The sequence below is a fragment of the Dermacentor andersoni genome, chromosome 9 (assembly GCF_023375885.2).
Source record: "Dermacentor andersoni chromosome 9, qqDerAnde1_hic_scaffold, whole genome shotgun sequence".
Classification (NCBI taxonomy): domain Eukaryota; kingdom Metazoa; phylum Arthropoda; class Arachnida; order Ixodida; family Ixodidae; genus Dermacentor; species Dermacentor andersoni.
The window spans coordinates 126,411,217-126,435,000 of record NC_092822.1 but is presented as its reverse complement, the minus strand read 5'-3'; the positions used below and the strand labels follow the sequence as shown (position 1 = coordinate 126,435,000).

The 23,784-nt window shown below is 49.4% G+C and overlaps 1 protein-coding gene across 13 annotated transcripts in view; it reads right to left on the bottom strand.

The window, feature by feature from the left end:
• The window catches only part of LOC126529739 (uncharacterized), a 345,564-nt gene that overhangs the window by 291,944 nt on the left and 29,836 nt on the right, over window positions 1–23,784 (bottom strand). For 3 of the 13 annotated variants that reach the window (XM_072284293.1, XM_072284295.1, XM_055069955.1), the window contains exon 1: window positions 9,309–9,403. The exons of 2 other annotated variants lie outside the window; for them this stretch is intronic. In XM_072284293.1, the coding sequence (XP_072140394.1) occupies window positions 9,309–9,388 (80 nt within the window). In that variant the 5' untranslated portion in view covers window positions 9,389–9,403. Of the gene's footprint in view, window positions 1–9,308; window positions 9,406–10,275; window positions 10,390–23,784 lie in introns of those variants that run through there. 8 more of the 13 variants (XM_055069962.2, XM_055069964.2, XM_055069959.2 and 5 more) reach the window with 5 other exon arrangements.

The following is a 23,784-nucleotide window of genomic DNA, read 5'->3' as shown; positions in this document are numbered from 1 at the left end:
TGTTTGCTTTGCTCCCTCTCTTTTTTGCTTGCGTGCGTGTGCGTGTGCGTGTGCGTGCGTGCGTGTGCGTGTGTGTGTGTGTGTGTGTGTGTGTGTGTGTGTGTGTGTGTGTGTGTGTGTGTGTGTGTGTGTGTGTGTGTGTGTGTGTGTGTGTGTGTGTGTGTGTGTGTGTGTGTGTGTGTGTGTGTGTGTGTGTGTGTGTGTGTGTGTGTGTGTGTGTGAACATAGTTGTCTATGAGAACATCAATATGGGCTGCGCACGCGTGTGGTAAGTCATAATAGTACGATAGCGTAATAATAGTATGCATATAGTCGCAGAAAGATACACGACTAGAAGTGTTCCCCCGAGTTTTTTCTGCAATTGCGGACGTGGACCACGCTGCTGTCTGTGGTAGACCCTCCGTGAGACCAACAGCGCCAACATCGGCTTTTGTATGTTTTTTTGCGATGCAGCACGCTTGTCTTGGCATGGCCCATTGGGCCACGAAAAAGAGCATGAACACCGCCTCGTCTTGCTTATAGTGAATTCCAATGGCAGAATCAATGGTGAATTCAATTTACCGACGAACTCTGCGGCGGAGCCCAGCAACTCCCGAAGGGGCGCTAGCGCACATTCGTTTCCGAGAGCGCCCAGCATTTCTCGCATTTTTCGTCGTTTTCGGCCTTTCTAGCACGGACTCGCAGGCACGTTATGTGCAGAAGTTGAGCGCTTCTTCTTACGCCACGTGCGCTCTAATGGAAATCACACCACATGTAGGTCTGCTTCTCTCGTCCGCCCTGACTGTGCGTCGGAAACATCAGAGACGAGGCGAAGCCCGCGATCAGTTCGGTGGCAACCTATTGGAACAGCCTGAAGTGCCTTCGGAGCTGCATTTCATGAGCAAAAGTAAAGGCTGCTAAAATGTAAACCTCCGAGCCTTGTTACCTGGCGAATGACGTCGTCGACAAAAAGCGTAACTTTCAGTGTCTTGGCCGCCTGCCAAAACATGATGTCGATAGCTTGCTTGAATACACTAGCTACCGGAGCTTCGTCGCTTTAGACCGCGCTGGTCAATTCGGAACTTGAGCCAGATGAATCATCGCTCTCCGCAAGCAGTAAAAGCGCAGTTGACTATGCGAAGTACCGCTAATTTCTTCCCAGAGATTCGCGTTCACAGGCGCCCGCGCCATATGTTGGCTGTGGGTGGACGGATATCAAGCGATTTCCGGTCGACTCCGCCATTTTTGCGGAGTGGACAGCGGCACTCCGTGGAGTGGATCTAGTGGCCGAGCTGCTCCCGATCCGCCAATGAAAGATACGGGAGGCAATCTCAATCTCCCAATTGAGTAGACTCGCTCCGCGAAAACCAGTATATCTACTACCGCAAGTACTCCTAATCTGCAATTGGAATTCACCGTTAGGAAACCGATGGCTTCATTAAACTGCGCGATAAACAGCAGTGATAACTGCTCGTCTTGCTATCCAAAATGTGGAGTGTGTGACAGGCCAGTCGGAGTGATCAGATTTTGACATAACTTGCGGGAACGCGAAAGTCGTATGTGCCGCCAGTTTCGTTACACAGGTGAAAGTGGATGGCGCGGGATAATTTCAGCCTGTTTATACTGGCTGCGCTGTGTGAAAAAATGTGATCTGAATGTTTTCGTCTGAGCATCATAAACACTAAAGTTTGATTGAGCATGTGCGGTACCAGGTACTTTTGACGCATAAGCATTCTAGGTCGACTTTCTTCGGAAATATGTCCATCGAGCTGTCTCTAAGGCGTGACACGATGCGCTCCGTAGGTACACATGGGGCCGTGCGGCGTCGGTCGTCTCCCTCTTTGTCGTCTGCGTCTCTCTCACGCAGTTAACAGGGCAACATGAGAATAGCATGTGACTACGTATGGCCACCGAGATTTACGATTGTGACTCATATCATAAGAAGCCAACAAACAATGACACCAAGGAAAGCATTGGGGAAATAACTTGTACTTACTAAACGAATTAAAGAAATGGTAAATTAATGGAAATGAGAGTGGTAGCATCTGTGGGTTCATTGACCAGTCACCTTCACCCATATAAAGTTCACGTACTCGTGACGCCTGCGGCAGAAAGGATGTTCCACATCCGCCGACATGGTTTGTGAGTGGTGGCACAGGCTAACACTTCCGGGCTTAGATCTAGTTGTAACACATAAATACCCCAGAAAATGGACGGGAAAACGGCGCCGTGGTAGTTCAACTGGTAGAGCATCGCACGCGTAATGCGATGACGTGGAATCTTTCCCCAACTGCGGCAAGCTTTTTCATCCACTTTCATTTTCATTCATTTATAATTTCTTTAGTTGAATAAGTAAGAACAAGTAATTTCCCCTGTGTGGCCATTGGTGCCTTTGTTTGTTGGCTTCTGATGATTTGATTAATAAAAATCGGGCCCCTCGGTTAACTCCCGCTCTTCTTTTATATATATATATATATATATATATATATATATATTGAAATACCACGGTCGAGACGACGCTTTATTCCAAGAAGGAAAAATGGAGCCGATGCAAAAACGAACACGAGCTGATGATTGATGATTACTTTGTACAGATGAAGGTGAAGTCCGCATAAATGCTTACACTAATTTCCCTCGTGGATGGAAGTGGCCAGCCTGGCTGCATATTAGACAGTGGAACAGAGATGAAAGGGCTTCAGGAGGGAAGCGTGCACGATCTCTGTTTTGCGGTAGCGTCCGTCAGTTGGGGCATCAACGGGTGTAACGCGATAGTTCACCGGCGAGGTCTGCTCTATGACTTTGTAGGGGCCATTATATCGAGACTCAAGCTTCTCACATAAACCGGGTGTTCGTGCACGTGTCCATAGGAGCACATCGTCACCAGGGCGGCAGGAAACGACGCGGTGAGAGGCATCGTACCAATGTTTGCGATCGTCTTGTCTGGCTTCAGTGTTCATACGGGCGCGACGACGACATTGGGCAAGACGAGACACAAAGTGGTCGCAAATGAATGGTGAAGCGTTGACGGGGCCAGAGAAGAAAGAAACGTCGAGTGATGAGGTTGGGTGGCAGCCGTATACTAAGAAAAACGGCGAGTATCCGGTGGTCCGTTGAACAGGCGTGCTGTATGCAAATGTTACAAATGGGAGAATCGCATGCCAGTTACGATGGTCAGGCTGAATATACATGGATAGCATGTCGCATAGCGTGCGATGAAATCGCTCTATTAGGCCGTTGGTTTGAGGGTGGTAACTAGACGTTGTCTTGTGCATGGTGCTGGACGCTTGCAGAACTTGATTAAGAGTGCTTGAAAGAAATGCCTTGCCTCGGTCGCTCAAAAGAACGTGAGGCACCCCGTGACGTAAGTAGATAGCCTCCAAGAAGAAGGCCGCTACTTCTGATGCAGCTCCTGAACGTATTGAGGCTGTTTCAGCGTACCGGCTCAAGGGGTCGACTGCAGTGACGATCCATCTGTTGCCATCTGGAATAGGTGGGAGGGGCCCGAAAAGGTCACTGCCAACGACAGAGAAGGGTTCTGCTGGACAAAGAAGTGGCTGTAGCGTCCCGACCGGAGCAGTAGTAGGTCGCTCGCGGTGTTGGAAAAGCGCGCACGAGGCAACATATCTAGCTATGCTCGTGGAAAGACCTGGACAAAAGAATCGGCTGCGTATGAGCTCGTGCGTTTTGTGGTAGCCCAAGTGGCCTGACGTAGGGCGATCGTGTGAGGCCTGCAGAACTGCAACGCGAAGAGAGCGCAGTAGAAGGGCAACCCATCGATGGTCTCCCAGGTGAAAAATGTACCGGTAGAGCACGTCGTCTTCGAACTTGAACGGTTTGCGCTGTTTCCGTAGCCTGGGATTGGGTGGAGATGAAACACCGCTAAGGGGATTGATGATACCATGGCAATAAGAAACGGCGCGCTGGTGAGTGGAAAGCACTGAAGGGTGGTTTGATGGAGTGAAGCAAGAAATCAGTGTAATAGACGATGCGTCCTCCGTGCAGCCAATTTGACAAGGGGATGTGATGTGCTCCGATGATGGTGGTAATGGGCATCGTGAAAGAGCATCGGCATCTCAGTCCTTCCTTTCGCATTTGTATATGACATCGAAATTATATGCTTGCAATCGGAGTATCGAGCGGCCAAGGCGTCCAGACAAGTTTTTGATTGTCGTCAACCAACATAGGGCATGGTAGTCGGTCACAACCGTGAAATGTCGACCGGGGTAATGTGGACAAAATTTCTGAATGGACCAGAAAGCAGCCAAACACTCTTGTTCGGTTATCGAGTACTTCTTTTCCGCAGAAGTGAGAACGCGGCTTGCATATGCAACAACCTTTTCGCAAAATTCGTGGTCACGCTGCAGCAGTACGGCACCAATTCCTTGACCACTAGCGTCAGTATGCAGTGATGTGGGCGCCTTGTCATCAAAATGACAAAGGACAGGTGGGGGACATGCTAGTGCGCGCTTGAGTTCTTGGAACGCGGCTTCACATTGATCGGTCCAATCGAGGGAACTGGAACTAGCAAGGAGCTTGTGGAGGGGCGAGGCAATGCTGGCAATGTTCCGGAAAAAAGGTCGACAGTATGAGGCGAGTACAATGAATCTGCGCAGTTCTTTTGCACGTAGTGGGCGTGGAGAGTTGAGCGCCGCGGAAATTTTGTCCGGATCGGGCTGGATGCCGTCTTTGCTAAAGGGATGACCCAGGACTTTAATCCTTGTACTAGCGAAACGGCACTTCCTCGTGTTTATTTGAAGTTCGGCATTAGAAAGGCACCTGAGCACTTCATCTAAGCGTTGCATATTGTCAGTGGAAGTCGTGGAAAACACAACGATGTCGTCGAGGTAACATAGACAAGTTCTCCACTTGAGGCCGCGAAGAACAGTGTCAATCATTCTTTCAAATGCGGTGGGGGCATTGCATAGACCGAAAGGCTTTCCGTTAAACTCGTAAGGACCATCCGGAGTAGAAAAGGCGGTCTTTTCTTTGTCCGCTTCGTGCATCGGAATTTGTCAATATCCGGAGCGAAGATCAAGGCTGGAGAAGCATTGCGCGCCTTGCAAAGAATCAAGGGCGTCATCGATACGGGCACCGGATATACATCCTTACGGGTGATCTTGTTTAGCGCGCGGTAGTCAACACAAAATCGTACCAATCCATCCTTCTTCTGCACTAAAACGACGGGTGATGACCAAGACCTCGTGGAGGGACGTATGATGTTTCTTTTCAGCATATCGGCGACGCTCTCCTCGGTGATTTTGCGTTCGGCCAAAGGAGGACGTCCTAAAATTGTCTGGCCATCGGTGTCAATACGATGGAAGGCAACGGAAGTCTGTCCGAGTGACGAAGTATCCATATCAAAGGAGGCCTGATGCTTCGTGAGCAATTTTTGCAACACTGCACTCTGAGCAGCAGTAAGGTCAGGACTTATCACGGAAGCAAGGGTAGGTGAAGCACATATGCCCTGTTGCGGAAGAACTTGCGAGGCGGCAAGAGGAAGCTGTCAGACTTGTTGGGTATCCACACAACAGGTCACTGCGGAGCCTTGAGGTAGGAGGATAGTCTCAGTGGTTGCGTTTAAAGCGATGATTAATGTAGAGCTTTCTTTGAACCGCACCAGGCAGGAAGCGAAGACAATCCCACGGGCAAGACAGCGGTCTTAAGGAGTGATGAACACGTCGCCATTGGTGATGTCCGTAGAAGAGAGACTTATGATTTGCTCGTGACCTGGAAGCAGTACAGAATCGGCAACAGTGAGAAAACGGAGTCATGGCTCATAGGCACTACTGCTGCAATGAACTGTCTCGGTCATATGGACTACACGTTGACGGCAAGAGATTAAAGCGGACGCTGACGAGAGAAAGCCCCAACCTAAAATTAGTTCATGAGCGCACGGGAATAAAATCGCGAACTTAATGTGATGACGGATACCATCAATGAAGACGCGTGCTGTACATTGGGCTGATGGTCGAATGATTGCTCCATTAGCCCCAATCAAGGATGATCCAAAATAAGGCGTCTTCACTTTCTGCAGACGAGACCACAGGTCCGCCCGCATAAAACATATAGTAGCTCCCGTGTCAATCAGAGCTAACAGACGCACACCCTCTACAGACACCAATAACATGTTCGAAGGACGTTAAGGAGGAGTTGGAGCACTTCGCGGCGATGCAGTTTTCCCTCCAAAAACTGCACTGGTTAGTTTTCCGGTTGCTGGACATGTAGTTGGGAGACAGGTCGAAGTGGCGAAACAGAATGTCGGAGCGGCGATAGGGAGCGGCGTCTCGAGGCACGTGTGTTATGTGCGGTGTTGGAGAAGTCGGCCGGAGATGGAGATCAGCGAACGGGAGGAGCATCGTCATAAGTGCGGCAGACGCGAGGAGGTGGCTCATCGCGTTCAAAGGCAGCGTAACCACGACGTTCGTCTTGCTGGCGGCGTCTGCAAAACCGGGAAATATGTCCTCGAAAGCCGCAGTAATAGAAACAGGCCTCGACGAACGCCAGGCAGAGTAGTAAGGCGGGTTCGGAGCTCGGGCGACTAAAGGTGCCAAGTGATCGTGAACAGGCGCAGGTGGTGTGATTGGAGACGGCGCGGCTGGCATTGCAGCAACCTAGTCATAAGAAGCCGGTTGTGGGCAAGGAGAAGCGGTGGTATTGTGGGCGTTCTGCAGGGAGGCCCATTCCTCTTTAATAATGCCGCGCAGCTCAGCAGAAGCAGGTTGTACGTCAGCGCTGCTGCAAGGGAGTGAGCCATGCGCTTGCAATTCCTCGCGAACTATGGCTCGTATGATAGACCGGATCTCAATACTGTTTGCCAGGAGGTTGTCGGAAAATTCCGGTTGCAAGCGAATCGATTGTAACCGCTTGAATTAAGTATGATGAATTAAATAAAAAATAAAATTAAATAATTTATCATTCGCAACTGACTTTTTAACCTAAAAAGTTGTAGATGACAGCAACCCGGACACTCACAGAAGGTCTTTAGAATAAAGAAAATTTAAATGCTTATTAGTCTGCTTTCACCTGACGGCATGGAAGGAAACTTGATTAAAAATATTCTTCGTATAATTAAAAGCCTATCCATTTGAAACCGTTCCATCTGAGTTGCCCCTTTGCGTGCTGATACCGACATGAAGGTGGTTCGTATTTGACCAACCGTCAAACAATCCGAGAGTTTCATTTCGGGAAGGCGTGTTACCCTCCTGCCTTTCACTTTTGTGTCAAACCACGCAAAAGACTTAAGTTCTGCTTGAGCAGCGTCGTTAGTCCAAACCCACGAGCTACCGTAACTCGCCTCGCCTGTATCGCTGTCATTCAGGCTTGGATACAAATGTAGATTTTAAATCGACGCAGCACGAATTCAAAAAGAGCTGCCCGCGACTAGCACAGCTAAGTTTGTACTTCGTCCTGTGAGGGATGAGGCAGGCCACCGGTAAGTGCGACATACAAAAGAAAAGGACAGATAATGGAAGAGCGAAGGGCGTGCCCGACTGGCTAGCATGCACAGGGGGAGAGAAAAATTTAATGGTAATTTGATGGCAAATGCGAGAGAAATGCGGTAACTTAAGCTTTACGTCGAACCTCTGTATCCATGATTTATGCCACGTTTACCAAATCGCAAAGTGCTCTTCAGGAGCTTACTCGACACGCGTCCTGTCTCTTCGAAGAGCGAAGTGTAACCGAAGGTAGAGTCAGGAGCAGACCACCGTCCATTTATATACATTCTCCCACGAGACCAGTTTGCCAACTTCACACGTTTACACTTTTTTTTCCTTTGACAATCCTAATACTAATCATTCAAAGATAAACAGAGAGATAAGGAATAAGGAAGATAAGAAAAAGAATGAAGAGGTAACCAGAATGGACACTGCAGTGCACAAAGTGCAGGCTCTTTCAAGAACTACAGTTGGTGTTTTGTGGCCTTGTGCATCGAATAATGCTTAGGCCAAGTTCCCAGGATATTTTTCCTCTCGAATGGTCTGCCGTCGAAGCAGCTAACGTAGCTCACGGAGCAGAATGTTGAGTGTGGAAGTGGCAGAGATGGTTCTCTACACTGTGTCGTCACCCGCCGAAAATTGGACGCGCCGCTCCTGGCCATTCCTAGAAAGCTGTGTATGCGACGCCCAGCCATATGCAACATGGCAACATTGTTTTGCAACGGCAGATTCCAGGTGAAAGAGAGGGTGATTATGGAGATGTAGAGACGAGATTATTTGCAGCAATCTAGAACTGAATGAATGAATAGATTCATTTAAAAAATGAGAACCAAACGTCGGTGGAAGCACGTCTCAGCACATTGGGAAAGGAAACGAGGGACAAAAAGAGGGAAAATGCAGTCTAAGTGTCTAGCGAAGTCGCAGTGAAGGGTCGAGAGAATGTAAGCGGGAATTGGTGAAACCAGCTTAATTTCAGTGCAGATGTGTGATGTAGCGAGCAAATGGAGTCACCCCCCAAGCATCCGTCCTTTGCGGTAGTATAAGCACCCGCCGTTCTTGGTATTTAACGTTTACTGAATACAAATCTTGGCAATTATTCATCGGCCATACTTCGTCGCGTATTCCTTAGTGGCAGGCTCTGAATTACATCTGCGCTGTCATGACAACTTACGACCATACCGTGATTCTAGCGGTTACGGGTGTCATACTCATGACTCTTGCTTTTGCGGGAACACTATAAACATGGGTTTACTGAACAAGTTAGAGAACATACAATTTAGAACAGCGTTTCTCGCCTTGCATACGCTCAACGCAAGCGCCTTTGCAGTATGTTACGGTGCGTGTCTCTTCAAGACAGAGACGCGAACGCAAACATCACAAGGTGTTAGTAGACAGGACACTCTCAAGGCAATCTCTGCCGTCTTGGGCCTCGTGCCGAGCAGGAGCGTACTTGCGGTTCCGCGATGAAAACTCAAATAAACCACTTTAAGAAGTATATATCAGTCCGTCGCTGGTGCAGAAAGTCATGGTGGCGAGTGCCTTGTGTTGTGTGTATAACAAGCTGCGAGAACTGAAAAACTCGCCATTTTCGGTTTTCATCATCCAGTACCTGCTACGTGCATCGGCAGTATGATGCCATTTCGTCGATACATGGTGCCTGCCCCTATTGGCAGCGACAAGACCTGAAACATAGTATCCTTATGCCATTTCTTTAAAAAAATAACTATTTCTGTAAATGATTGTTCAAGTCATGATGAAACTGTTGCTGGTTTGAAGTTATGAATGAGCGTTCTTGGTTTAAACCAACAAAGCAAGAAAAAAATACAAGGGCATGTCTCATTTTTGTCGAGCGTATCAGTTTTAAGCGATAAGAGTAAGTGAAAGCAAATTTACAATAAAGCTAAGGCGACGATCTGCACGCATCCGCAAGCCCACGTGCGCTTCGATGAGAGTAGCCTGCCAAAGTTAGCCATGTGTCCGCTAGCGGCTCAAGCAATCTCTTCTTTTCGTCCGTTCTGCCTGCGTCAGCGAAGAAAACGAGAAGTGGAAAGGCAGATAAATCGAAGGTAGCGGAGGGAGGCGGTAGCGCAGTGGTTAGCGTGCCCAGTTCCCAAATGTAGAATGCTGCAGATATATGGGCTCGAATTACGTGGCTTGTTTGTGAAGACACCTTTCTGTGCTCTCTGGGGATGGCGAAGCTCATAATGAGGCGGCGGCCTGACGACAACGGTCGCCGTCAGAGTAACAAAATAAGCGGGTGTGCAATGTCGCATCTAAATCCGAAAGTATATTCAGAGCAAATACAGTATGCTCCTATCGAAAAAAAAAGTTATGAATAACGAGCGGTGTCGTTGAGCGAGGTTGCAGACCGATAATGTCACCAAAGACAGGCCCACGTTCCTATCCCGGTAATCAGAGAAAAGGTACATCGACAGCATGTCAACTAGCGTGTAACTGATACTTCATTAAGGTAGTTGCGTGTGTGCGTTGTGTCTAACACGAGCGAGTAGTGTATGCAATGACACTGGAGGGAAAGCGGTGGGCAAAGTACGCGAAAAGTACTTGAGGATAGCCATATTGAAGCTGAACACCATGTTGAAGAAAGCCTGCGACTTCAGTAGCTCAGGTCGCCAGAAAATCTTGAGTGGTAGCGTACCGTTGGGCGTATTTTGTAACCACAGCGATGGACACAAAGTTTGCGAAAACGAAAACAGAAATAAGGCCGAGTGAGTGGAAAATTGGATTAATGAAAGAACTCGTGTTGTATATCAAGAGATTGAAGAAGGTAATCAGGTTAGATGGGACGGCCTTTTCAAGCTCTGGGATAGATGAAAAATGAATGAGGCGAAGTATAACGCACAAAATAGTGTATGCCAACCCAAATGAAGCAGCCTGGTCGTACTTGCGCGACACGCCACGGTTGCCTGCCACCAGGACATCATGGAGTTGCGGCGATGGCAGTTTACATTGGGTGCTAGAAAATAAAAACGAGCACGTCAGCTACGTCCGAGGGACGCTTCTACGGTACAAAATAACATCCCGAAAAAAAAAAGCTTGCGAATAGGGGCATCAGAAGACCGAGCACTACAGCGTTTGTTAATCAATTGTTTAGGATGACGTCAGCGTTTATTTCTAAGAAAGTGAGTTCAAGTTGCGCTTATTTGCATTACAATTACAATTACAATTACATTACAATTACAATTACAATTACATTACAACGGCGGGCATAATCAGGCAAAAAGTGAAAGCATTTCACTAGAGGGTGCCTGAGTACTCTCTGTGTGTTACGTAAGACTAAGATAGTAAAAATACGGCATTATTAGAGAATATAATTCGAAAACAAGTTCACTTATTAACACAGTGCCGTAAAAAGGAAGTGCCTCCCCGATATAGCTGTGGAGGACGCAAATAATGAACAGGCTGAAAAAAAACAGTCTTGTAGGTCTGCAGTAACCTTGATATACAATTCGCGTCTTGGCAGCAGGATAAAGTTACTCCAGAAGGCAAAAAGTCTAGTGGGCGGATCAGACAGTTAGATAGCTATAGGGGCTTGTTGGTGGGGCTCTCGCAGTGGTGAAACCCCACGAAGGACGTGATGACGCCGCGACGACACGCGACCTTACGTCAAATAATGAAAGCAATTTTTTTTTAAAACGACGCTTTCTTCGCCTCTTCCTTCGTCTTTTCCAGTGCTGCTGCTGCTGCTGCTGTCCTGCACACCGCGACGGGGGAGGGCGTGCATATACATGGAAGTAACGGGGAAGATTGGAAAGGCGACGCGAGAAACTTGTTTGGACCTTTTCATCGCGTTACGTGTGCACAGTACTCTCTGGAGCTCCCTGGGTGTCGTTAGATTCGCCTCTTTACAGCTGTAATTATCTGTGACCCCCGCCTAAGCATTGCACAAACTTTCGTTCTACAAACCGTTCTACTAACGTGCAAGTCCTGAAGAGAGGTAAGCAGAACGGTAGATACGGAGCAAGGAGATGAGGCAGCGAATGCATAAAACTGGCGCAATCGCGAGACGAGTGAATATTAGCCTTGCCACTCTTCGCTCGCAGTTCGGAAGGAAAGTCGGGACATGGAAAAGGTGACGTTAGGGAAACGAGGATAAAGAAACGCTGCTATCATAGACACGACAACAGTTGTGGGCAATCTAAAGGTATGGTACCGAACGTTTCTGCTATTTCTGAAAAATAAACACCATGCGACTTCGTCAAGCGGACAACTGACACAGGGCGTGCAGATGCAAAGCCATATTAAATCACTGTAGGGTCTATGCAACACTGCGGAAGAGATCGCACTTCAAATCAACGCTTCTTTGCCCACCACGGTAGCTTGCATCTATGGCATTGGTCGACGTCATGGTTTCTATCCCGGCCGCGGGAGCTGGATTTCGACGGGAGCGAAATACAAAAACGGTCGTGCACGTTAGGTTAGCTTCAGGTGCACGTTAATAAACAGCAGGTTGGGACGACAAGTAGGCAGCTGCTCGCGCTTACAGAGAGGTTCTTCTTGTAGAGAACATCATTACGGAAGCAGAATGATGGCAAGCTTCTTGCAAATGTTTTGGGAGCGCTTGTAATCCGGCCTTCCAAACATTTTACTAGCGGAATCAGTTTGCTTTCTTCCCGCTACTGACGAGCAATAGTGGCCGTGTCTCGAACTCCTATAAAAGCCATGTCTTCGCCATCTTCTGTAACTTCCGGCTTAATCGGTGACCTTGATAGGCAATCGGCCGGACTTGTACACCACTGTCATATCGAATTCTTGAAGCCTTAGGCTCCAACGCGCTAGTCGACCGAACGGATCCTTCAAGTTCGTCAGCCAGCAAAGTGAGTGATGACCGCTGACGACACTGAAGGAACGATCATAGAGATATGGTCGAAACTTCATAACTGCCCATACCACCACAAGGCATTCCTTTTCTGTGGTTGAGTAATTAAACTGCGCACCTGAGAGCGTCCAGATTGCGTACGTAATGACTCTCTCGGCTGAGTCTTGCCACTGCACGAGCACAACACCTAGACCTACGTTGCTAGCATCCGTATGAATCATGGTAGGAGCGTCCTCGTCCAAGTGAGTCAGTACAGGATGTGCTTGCAGGCACTGTCGGAGATGATAAACGCTGCTTGTTCTTCTTCGCCCCATACGAAGGCAACGTCTTCTCTTATAAGGCACGCTAAAGGTGAAGCTATATGCGAAAAATTGGCAATAAAGTTTCGGTATTGCGCGCAGAGACCTAGAAAACGCCTCACTGCCTTCTTGTCCGTTGGCGCTGGAAACTTTGCGACGGCAGTGATCCTGTCGGGGTCAGGGCCGCCGCCTTGATTACTCACAACATGACCTAAGAACTGGAGTTCCTCGAAACCAAAGTGACACTTTTCTGCTTTCAGTGTTAGGCCGGTGGGCCGTATCGTTTGTAGAACTTCCATCAGCCGTCTCGGATGTTCCTCAAACGTTTCCGAAACAACTATGACGTCATCAAGTTACACGAGGCATGTCTGCCACTTCAGGCCTGACAGAACCGTATCCATGAGTCGTTGAAAAGTTGCTGGAGCTGAGCATAAACCAAAAGGCAGGACCTTAAATTCGTAAAGCCCGTCAGGCGTTACTAAAGCAGTCTTTTCTCTGTCTCTCTCGTCAACCTCGATTAGCCAATAGCCGCTTTTTAGATCCATCGACGAGAAGTAGCGGGCATACCTCGGCCTGTCGAGGGAATCCTCGATACGCGGTAATGGGTTATACGTCTTTCTTTGTCACCCGGTTCAGCTTACAGTAGTCGACACAAGAACGTCGACTGCCGTCTTTTGACCGTCACTACCGGCGATGCCTACGGCCTATTTGATGGCTGGATAACGTAGTCGTCTAGCATCGTTTTCAGGTGCTCTTGGATCGCTTCGCGTTCTTTTGGTGCTACGTGGTACGGTTTTTGTCGGATTGGTCTCGCTCTCTCCTCCGTGATCATCGGTGCTTCGTCAGTGGCGTCTACCCGACTCTGAATGTCAACGAGAAGCAATCGCGAAACTGGTGCAACAGGTTCACAAGACGCTGCCTTTCCGCTGACAATAAGCACCCGCTCACGTCAAGAACAGGTACCCGTGCCGAAGCGTCTTGCTCTCCCTGTTCATTCGCATTCGCCGAATTCCGCAATCTCGTCGAGGTAAGCAACTGCTGGGCCTTATGCAATGTGTCGTCCTTTCTTGCTGAATTTTGTCAGCAGTACTGTTTGCCCATGCCTTACTAGGATGAGACTTCTGGGTATGACAATACCTTGAGTGAGCAAAAGCGTAATTATCTGCTCGGCATGACCTTCCCCATCGTACACTGTGTCGCACCTGACGGAAACAAGGCGGCAAGATGACGGTGTTACGGTTACGTCGTCTATGATGCGCAAGGACTTCCCTTGTAGTACTGCACTTTCGTTCCCAGACAAAATTAGTATACCTTCTGGTATGTTCATGACGGCGCTGTACTCGGGTAAGACGTCTATACCTAAGATTACATATTTGCAGCAGTTGGGGACAATAACAAAATTTGCGACGAATGACGAATCTCCTGTGTTGACCCTTGCAGTAAACTTGCCAATCGTCAGTAGCTGGCCTCCAGCACGTCTAATGTGTGGCCCTGGCCACTCAATTTTCACTTTGCGAAGTCTGTCCGCGCGTTTTTCACTTACAATCGAAAAGTCCGCGCCAGTGTCTACCAGCGCCATCAAGTCGTGGCTATCAATTGAGACAGTAACATCGGCGCTAACAATCTCGTTTGTCATCAAATCATCCGGCTGTATTGGCTCTTCGTTCGACGCCAATGGGGGATTTTCGGCACTCCGACGTGTGGCAACTCCCCCCCTGAGGTCGCGGCCTTCAGTTTCCCCGGCGTGGGCTGGGGGATCGCCCTCGGGCCACGTCGGTGGAGAGGGAGAGTAAAACATCTTTATTAATAATATTTGAATGGCGAGAGCAGTGCGGGAGGAACCCTCAGTCCAGGGTCCCTAAGATGATTCCGGCGATGTTTCGAGCCCGTTTTATCACAGCTCGGAGGATCGCGGGATGTCCGTCGAGGACGGCGGTGGTGCAGCGTGGGTGCGGCGAATGCGTGTATAGTGACGGAGTATGTCTTTCTAATGGAGCAAGGGATGCCCCCACTCTGAACTAGTCACTGCACCACGCCGAGTCGCCCGGAGGGAAATTTATCGGGCAACCGCATGTGCGCGTTCGTTACCCGGCAGCGAGGTATGACCAGGGGTCCAGAGTAAGTGGATGCAGGGAGGTGTGGTTGGTGTATTTTGCGGGATCTGTTTGAGAATTTGGTGCGCCGCTCTCGGGATGCCATGTCCTGATAGGAACGCCCGGCATGCCTGTTGCGAGTCCGTCAATATATACACTTCCTTAGGAACACGGATGGCGTATCGAATTGCAAGCGCAACACCGAGAATTTCTCCGTAAGCGGCATTTGTTCCGCGCATTGCAGCAGAGTCTCTCAGGGATTAGGTGTCATCCAAAACTACCGAGGTATAGCCCTCTTGAGTGCGTGATGTGTCCGTGTATAAATTATGTGTTTCCGGGATGTTTGCAAGCATGCAGCCAATGTATCGTACCCGGGCTTTGCGCCGCCCTTTGTCATGCTCGGGGTGCATATGACGTGGCAATGGATGAACACTTAGTGCTTGGCGTATCGCTGACGACAAGATTGATGGATGGGTTTCAGACTCAAGGGGAGGGACAGAGTATCCTAGCTGTGTGAGAAGATGGCGGCCAGTAGGAGTGAGTAGGAGGCGCTGGCGATGGCTGAACCAATGTGCCTCTAGCAGCACGCCTAGTGTGTTATGTGTCCCTAAGTTCAGGAGACGGCGTGTGGAAGTATAATTCGGGAGGCCATAGGCCAGCTTCGTCGCTTTGCGAATCACTGCGTCTATGCGAAGTTGTTGCGCTTGGGTCAACCGCTGAAATGGGAGATAGTATGTAAGGCGGCTGATCACGCATGCCTCCACCAAGCGCAGCAGGTCCTTTTCTCGAAGGCCCGAGTGCCTGTTGGAGACCCTCCGGATCATGGCCAGAATTTGCTCAATATGTCTGGATAGAAGGGAAACAGTGTAGTTTGACCTGCCATCCGCTTGGACGTGTAGGGCGAGGATACGAGCACGATTAACCTGTGGTATCGGTGTGCCATCCACGCGCACAGTGATAGGGGGAGTAGAGGAACGGCTCCGGGGGCGAATGATTATGAGCTTTGACTTTTCCGGAGCACATCTTAAGCCGCATTTTTCTCGCGTACTCGGAAACTGTACCGACTCCTTGCTGCAGTCGGTCTTGGATGGCTCCGTCGGAACCCCGTGTCGACCAGATAGTAATGTCGTCCGCATAAATAGCGCGCGCGACATCAGGGATCTGGTCGAGTAGCCGGGGGAGCCCTGCGAGCGCGATATTGATATAGAATAGGGGAAAGAACTGAGGCCTGGGGTGTCCCACGTCATACAAGACGAATCGTACCGGATAGATGCGGTCCCATTCCTACGGCGGCTGTGCGATCTCGAAGAAATGCGCGGATATAGTTGTACATACGAATTCCACAGTATGAATGTGCAACATTGCGAAAGATGAGGTCATGTTCAACATTATCGAATGCCCCTTTTAGGTCTAAGGAGATGAGTGCTCTCGTTTGGGCGGACGACGGAGGTCCTATGACCTCCTCCCGCAATTGTAAAAGCACATCTTTGGCACACAGATGAGCCCGATATCCGAATTGTGAGTTAGAAAAGAATGATTTTTCTTCGAGGAACGGCTGCAGACGCCGCAAGAGTACATGCTCCATGAGCTTACCAATGCAGGATGTTAGGGAGATGGGTCGTAAGATTTCAACCTTAACAGGCTTGCCCGGTTTGGGGATCAGTGTGATGTCGGCGCGTCGCCATGCTTGGGGAAGCATGTCCTTGCGCCAGCAATCATTGAAGACATGGGTGAGGTGGCCAATATCCGCGTCACTGAGGTTACGAAGGGTGGCGAACCCGATGTGGTCGGCTCCCGGTGCCGTGTTGGGGCGTAGGTCTTGTAGGACCACCCGCACTTCGTCAGATATGATGTCTGCATCGAGCAATTCGTTCATCTCGCCTACATAAGGATAGTCAAGGTACTGCGGCGGCGGGCCTGTGGGTATGAAATACTTATCTAGCTCTCTGAGGAGTGTCGAGACATCGTCCCTGTACTCGTGCATTAGGATGTGCAGCTGGTGAAATGTTTTTCCCTTTGTTGTGGTGGGATCTGTGAGAGTGAGCGAAGAATTGACCACGTTTTTGCTGTGCTCAATGTGCCTGAGAGGCGATCGCAAAATCCTCGCCAGTTATTCCTCGTAAGGATCTCTGCATACTCCTGAGATTCCCGTGTAATTTGAGCTATACGTTTCCTAAGTTTGCGGTTGAGGCGTTGTCGTTTCCATCGTCGTGTCAACCCTCTGCGGGCGTTCCAAAGATGAAGTAAATGCGGGTCTGTGTCTGGTGTCTCGGTTGTGGTGCACAATGTGCTCGTGGTGGCCTCTAGATTTTGTGCGAGAGAGTCAAGCCAGCGTTCGTACCCTTGGCGCTCAGGTGGGTCCTGGCGACGTTCCCTGAATTTCGCCCAATCCATTATACGCACATTTCGCTCGGGCCTGCGCGCACCCCGTAATGACAAGGTGGTCGCCACAGTGTAGTGGTCACATCCAAGGTGCTCCTCTAAAGGCCCGTGCGCAACGACTGGGCCAGTATTGCGCACGAAGGTAAGGTCAGGGCAGGTGTCACGAGATACGCTGTTGCCCATCCGAGTGGGGTGCTCTGGGTCGGTAAGCAGTGTGTATCTCATGTTACAGATGGCATTACATAAGCGGGTCCCTTTAGCCTGCGATTTAACGTAACCCAATGCAGTATGCGGAGCGTTAAAGTCGCCGGTCACCACACAAACCCGTCCAAACCTACCAAATTCTGTTAGTAGGTGCTGAAAACAATGCGTTCGCGAACGGGGGGAACTGTATGCATTGAGTATAAACAGACACTCGCTGCGTTTACCTTGCGTAATTATTTCCAGTATTTGGTGAGGAATGTCCATTTTAGTGGTATGCGTGCGACATGTAACATGTTTCGAAACTAAGGCTCCCACAAGAGGGGAGACACCCGGGAGCGTGCTGTAGCCAGATAAAGAAGGGGTGCAATTGACTTCCCGTAAGAGGATGACATCGGGAGGGTTCGTGGATGTGGCGATATACTGCTGTAGACAACCTCGTTTTCGGTGGAATCCCCGACGATTCCACTGCCACACCACTAGTTGCTCTGCGTTACGCGGCGCCATCATCATCGCGAGAGGAAGCAGGCGGTCGTGCATAGGGATGCGGGCGTTGGGTGCCCACATTTGAAGGTTGCGACCGAGAGGCTTGGTCGGAAAGCGCGCTTTCGTTGTTACCGCTAAGCTCAGGAACTTGCTTGCGTGCGAAAGTACACTCTATACATGATTTCACTTGCTCCGTAATCCCTATTTGAAGGGCCTCCATTTGGCGTTCTATCCTGTCCAGAGCCGCCTGCATACTAGTGCTCATGTCTGCCACCAGCGCGTCCATTTGTTTTTGCAGGCGCTCACAGCGCGCCTCCATGTCACGACGTTGGCGGGCTATTTCTATTAGAGGATAGGGATTTGATAACGAATTGGTAATAGGGGAAGGGGTAGGGAGAGATTTACGGGGCGGAGCGAGCTGTGGGGGACCCTCCGCCCGACCTACCTCCCGAGGCGCCTCCATTGCTGTTTTCTTCTCCGGGGTCCGCTGCACCCCTGAAGGGACCAGAGTCACCTTGGCGGGGGCGCTGGTCTGCAGGGCCTTCTTGTAAGGTTGTTGGGAAGATGGGGAAGGAGGGCGCTTCTCTGGGAGGCGCACCGATGCCTCGCGGGATCGGGACCGAGACTTGGAGGGGGTCCGGAACTTGCGGCGGTATCTCGAACGCGTCTCCGACCATGTCTTGTCTGGTCTCCTTCGTTGGGGCGTGCGACGTTCGGGTCTCCGCCGTATCTGTAGTAGTAGTCGGGTCACTGGAGGGTTGGCGTTCACGCTGCTCTTTCTCGAGAGCTTTCCGCACCCAAGCCTAGCACGCCGCGGGCAGTTTGGATCCGCTGTAGGGTGGGTCCCGTCACAGGATCTGCAGTGTGGGGTGCACACATGTGACGGGGTGGGGTTGTCAATCCCGCACGTCGCGCAAATGACCACGTGCGGCGTAGGACAGTAATCAGCCCAGTGGCCGAGTTTGTGACATATCTTGCAGACCAGTTGGCGGGGTCGATAGGGGTAGCAGCGGAGTTCTGCACCATAGAAACGCACGTAGCGAAGTACTTTAAGCCCTTCCAAGGTTGCCAACGCAACGTTGGTTTGACCCATCATTCGTGCTTGAAGTATTTGAATTCCAGGAGCCAAAAGCTCATCCACTAGCTTGGAAGACGGTGTACCGGGCAAAAGACCAGGAACAATTCCCTTGCATGAGTTGTCTGGGGCCGCAAAATATGTTGTGATGGGATAGACCCGCTGACCAAGGTTCAGCTCCCTCACCTTGTACAATGCGTCGGCTACGTGTGACTGGGGTGTGGTGATGATTGTCAAGTTCTGCTGAGGTCGCAGTCGGAATATGATGTCCTGACGATCGTCGGTGGTGAAGCCGGCTGCACTCCATAGAGCACTGGCGAGTTCTGGGCGCGCCCACTTATTGAGGCAGAGTCCTCCGCGGCATGGCATGGCAAGAACTTTATTTTAGTCCAGAGAAACTAGGGTCCGAGGGCACAAGACCCCAGGCTAAGTCGGTGGCTCCGCCCACGTAGGCACCGGTAGGCCAAAAGCTTTCCCGGTGTCGTGAGCTCTCCGGACGGCCAGGAGTTGATCTTGGAGGACTTCGCTGGATATGCGCCGACTCCAGTCCTCCTCACTGTTGAGATCCGAAGCCCTTTGGTTAGGGCACAGCCAGAACATATGATCAAATAGACACGGAGTGTGTCCACAACTTTTACATTCCGCGGGAAAATCCTGGTCAATTTTGTTAAGCACAAAGGGAGTGGGATAAGATTTAGTTTGAATCATTCATAATGTGTCTGCCTGAGTCGGTTGAGCTTCTGATGGGGGGGGGAGGAAAAAACCTCCTGCCGTCCCTATAGTGTGAGGTGATCTCGTGAAAAGTAGTAAGTGGGTCTTTGTAGGAGCCGCAGTCATCCTGGAGCAGTTCCTGATCTGATGCGCGGCATGTGAAATCTCGCACAGCAGAGTGAACTTGCTCGTTAGGATTGCAGCCATTGGGGCTGACCGAGTGGCCCTGATGAGCCGGATACAAGACTAGGTGTGAGCTATCCAGTTGGTCGTAATTATGAGTATTAATACTGTGTATAAGTAACTTGTGTGCTTCCACTGAGACGAAGCCGGCTGAGTAATTCCTAATAGCTGTACGGGAATCGGAGAAAATCGTGGAGCCTCTCCTCATTGTAATTGCAAGTGCTATGCTTGCTTCTTCGGCGGCATGAATGGAGCTCGTTCTTAGTGACGCCGCGCTTATTAATTTACCGCTCTCATCGACCACGGCAATAGCGTAGCGGTTGCCCGATCCATAACTAGTTGCATCGACAAAAAGAGCTGAGCTGTGTTGTTGGTGCAGTTTACCCAGAATGCATTTGGCCCTGGCGTCCCTTCTGCCCTTGTTGCGGACAGGATGAATATTTCTAGGTATGGGGTCTACAACTAATTGTGTCTCCACCTCCTTGGGTATTTTGAACTTAGAGACGTCTCCTCCTCGAGGCAGTATTCCGACTTCATCTAGAATTTTACACCCTGGCTTAGTGTTGGAGAGTCTTGCAATTTGTGACATCGAATGTGCCTCAATGAGCTCATCTATAGTGTTATGAAGTCCTAACTTGTTGAGGAGTTCGGCGCTCGTTCCGTGCGGGAGTCCCAGAGCCCTTTTGAGTCTGGAGCGTACAAGTGCGTTTAGCTTAGCCTTCTCTCCTTTCCCCCCGTTCAGGGTATGATGCAAAGTACAAGTCATCCGTGAGGCCGCAGAATTATCTTTTCATCGTGCAAAGGAAGTTGAGGCAGGTTCTGATTCCGACTGCGCTTGCGTACGGTAGGCTGGGAGACGTCCGGAATGCCCAAGATGTTCTCGGAGGGTTGCGTCTTAGCGTGCGTTTGACGTATGCGTCCCTTATGTATGGCTGTCTTCCAACAGCCACCTGTGTCGTCGTCAGTTTTGTCGTCGTAAATGTTCGGGGTAGAATCTTCCTCCATCCTTTCCCCGGTCGGAGTGTCTACCTCTCGTTGTTGGGAGGGAAAATTGGCGACGATGGGATCGGCGGCCACTCCCGCGGTATCCCCCTCGGGCGTCTTCGTTGTTGTCGAGGAACGCGCGGCGGCGTTCTCCGTCGCCGATTGCGTCTTCTGCTCGTTTGAAAATGACGTTGCGGTAGCTAAATGCTCCATCGAAACAGAGCGGTGAATTGGCCGAAGGCCCTTTGCACGCCCGTTTAGAACATGGGCCTCGGAAGAGCTGGTCGCTTGGCGCTCTTGTATCATGGTGTAGAAAACACGCCTACGCAGCCATCACGTCGGTGGAGCTGCGTCTTGCAGCTGGAAAACGATGTCCCGGAGAAGGGGAGCGTGACCGGTAACCGGGAGAATCGGCTTGCCAGCTCGTCGAATACGCGTCGATTCGCGTCAACACATTCTACTTGAAGGCATTGACATTTCGTGGCTTCATGTTTTATAGTTGTATTATACACAGTAGGTACAGTTATAACTTCTTTATGCTATGTGCATGTTGCAGTTTCTGTGCGTAAATGTTGCCGCAATAATAATTTCTTTGGAATGCACAATCATCGATTGTTATTTGCTGTTCTGCCTTACCTCTCCTAGGGCTTTCATTCCTGCCTTAATGCAGCCATTGTACTAGCCACATTGTGTATGTTAGTGTTTTTAGCTTTCAGTTCTTTTTGCTGGCATTTATTCTTATTTTTTCAGACATGACAGCTCTCTTTTATGGAGGGCTGGGACTCAATATGCTTTACTTCGGGCATCGTACCCAGTATTTTCAGACAGCTTGGGTGGAAACTTCAGCACTCAAGGCCAGTGGCAGAAAATGAGCCTCGGACCTGCATGTCTACAGTGCCATTGAAGGTAACGTTAGAGAGCTCTTATTTGACGAGGCATAAGTGCACTGATTCTTACTTCCAAAATTCATGGTGTTCGGAATGAAACAAAAATTGATGGGAATGTTTTAAAGGGAAAATTTTAATGCACCTAGTGTTGGCTACAGTTTGGTGGATGGAAATTTTTATATAGAACTTCCTCCTCGGTGCAGTTCCATAGAACTGAGTTTCCACACATTTAATTAATTAATTGCGGAACTGTTTGTATGTCACAATGCTTTGGATATCAGCCAAAACTGTTGATACTCTATGTTACTTGCATTGTTTACCTAGGCGATTTGGTTTTCCAGAAGTTCTTCTACAAGGGAAAATGTGACGACCCATGCCATTTGTCAAGCAGCAGTCGCCTGGTTGAAGAATTTCCCTTTGCGAGCGGATAAGAAGTTGGCATGTTATGTTATGCTTATTGTTCAGTTAGTTTTTATTCAGAAATTTAAACTACACTAATGTTATTGAATAAGTCATCATTGTGCAGCATGTTTACACTTCCATAAAATTGACTGTCGGTTCTACATAGAAATTTAGTGCATGGTACATGATTAATATTTTGTCTTAGGGTTCTAAACTCTACCTACGTCAAATGTCACATGTGGTCTTCAAATACCTATGGACAATGGCCAGATAACGTCCAAGGATCATCTGTGCATGCTCTTCTGACAACATGTCTTACTGTGGTCTTTCGGAAACTTGTATACATTGTGATATATCATATATGATATAATTTTTCGAACACCAAGTAGTGCAAGACATCAGTTATTGCAGTGGTAATTGGCGTTTAGGGCAGCTTGCCAACAAGATGCAACGTAAAAGAAAGCGATAATAACTTCCAAGCAGCAAAAGAACATGGAGATGCTTTGGGTGAACATGAATAGGCATTCTAATTTGTAGAGTCAATTATACCGGTCTTCTGGCATTATGCTATGCCTTCACTTTTATATTTTCGTCCCTAATTATGGTGCTTGTTATTGTTGTATTTGTTTTTATGCCGTTGTTCAGCCTTGGGGACAGCCACTGAAAAGCGAGGCTTAAAACAAGCGATCATGCAATGTGAGTGTTAACTCAGGTAACTCAGGTAACTATGCATCGTGAGTGTTCAGGTCCTAAAGTATTGTAATTTCATAACTAGCATAGAATCAGTCCTTGAAGTCGATGTCAGCATTACAGAAACTACAGGGTTATAAATATACACTTGACAGCTCTCAGTGGGGAACAGCATCTTTTTGGATAGTGTCATCGCTATTTTTTATATGTAGACATTATTTCTTAATCATGTTTATGTTAAGCATGTAACTCTTATTTGCTGGTTTTACTCTAAATGAGGGTTTTCTTTTTTCCTTTCTTTTTTTCACTAGCGCAGGTTCTTCAAAAGCCACTGCGCCTGCCACCAGCTGACATGCCTTTCTTTGTCTTTCTTAGTTCTGTACCTTAGTCTTGTTAGGATACGAATGCAGGTCAGTTTTTCTAGACATACCATTCATAATATTATAAAGGAGATTTATTCGAGTTCGTAGCGACCGCCGGTTCTAGGATGTACCGAGAAGTTTCCGAGCTCGAGCCTCTGCTGCGCGCTTGATGCTGCCGATGCTGCTGACCCAGTGCACCCGTTCGTCCTTACAATGGCCCCGCGGAAATAAAGGAGCCATCCTGGCGACTTAGTTTTCTGGAAGAACGGTAGAATGGTGATACGGCTTGAGACGCTGAACGTGAACGACGTCGCGGTTACGACGTCGCATGTCGGACGGCGGCGTTAGCGGCTCAACCAGGTAACTAACGGGTGATGTTCTCTTCAGAACGCGGTATGGCCCGTCGTACTTCGGAAGGAGTATTGAAGCGAGCCCAGGCGTGCGGTGTGGCCCTAAAAACCAGACGAGAGCGCCCGGGTGGAAAGTGGGAGTCGAGTTCTGGGCATCTTGAACGGCTTTTTGACGGTTCTGGTCGTCCGAGGTGAATCGACGGGCCAGCTGGCGACATTCTTCGGCGTGTCTGGCGGCTTGCGAGATCGGCAGGCATTCGTATGGGTCCGGCCGGTGGGGCAGAATGGTGTCGATTGTGTGCGAAGGATGACGGCCGTAAAGAAGGTAAAAGGGTGAGAATCCGGTAGTGGCCTGAGAGAGAGTAAACCATCTTTATTATTAATATTTGAATGGCGAGAGCAGTGTGGGAGGAACTCTCAGTCCAGA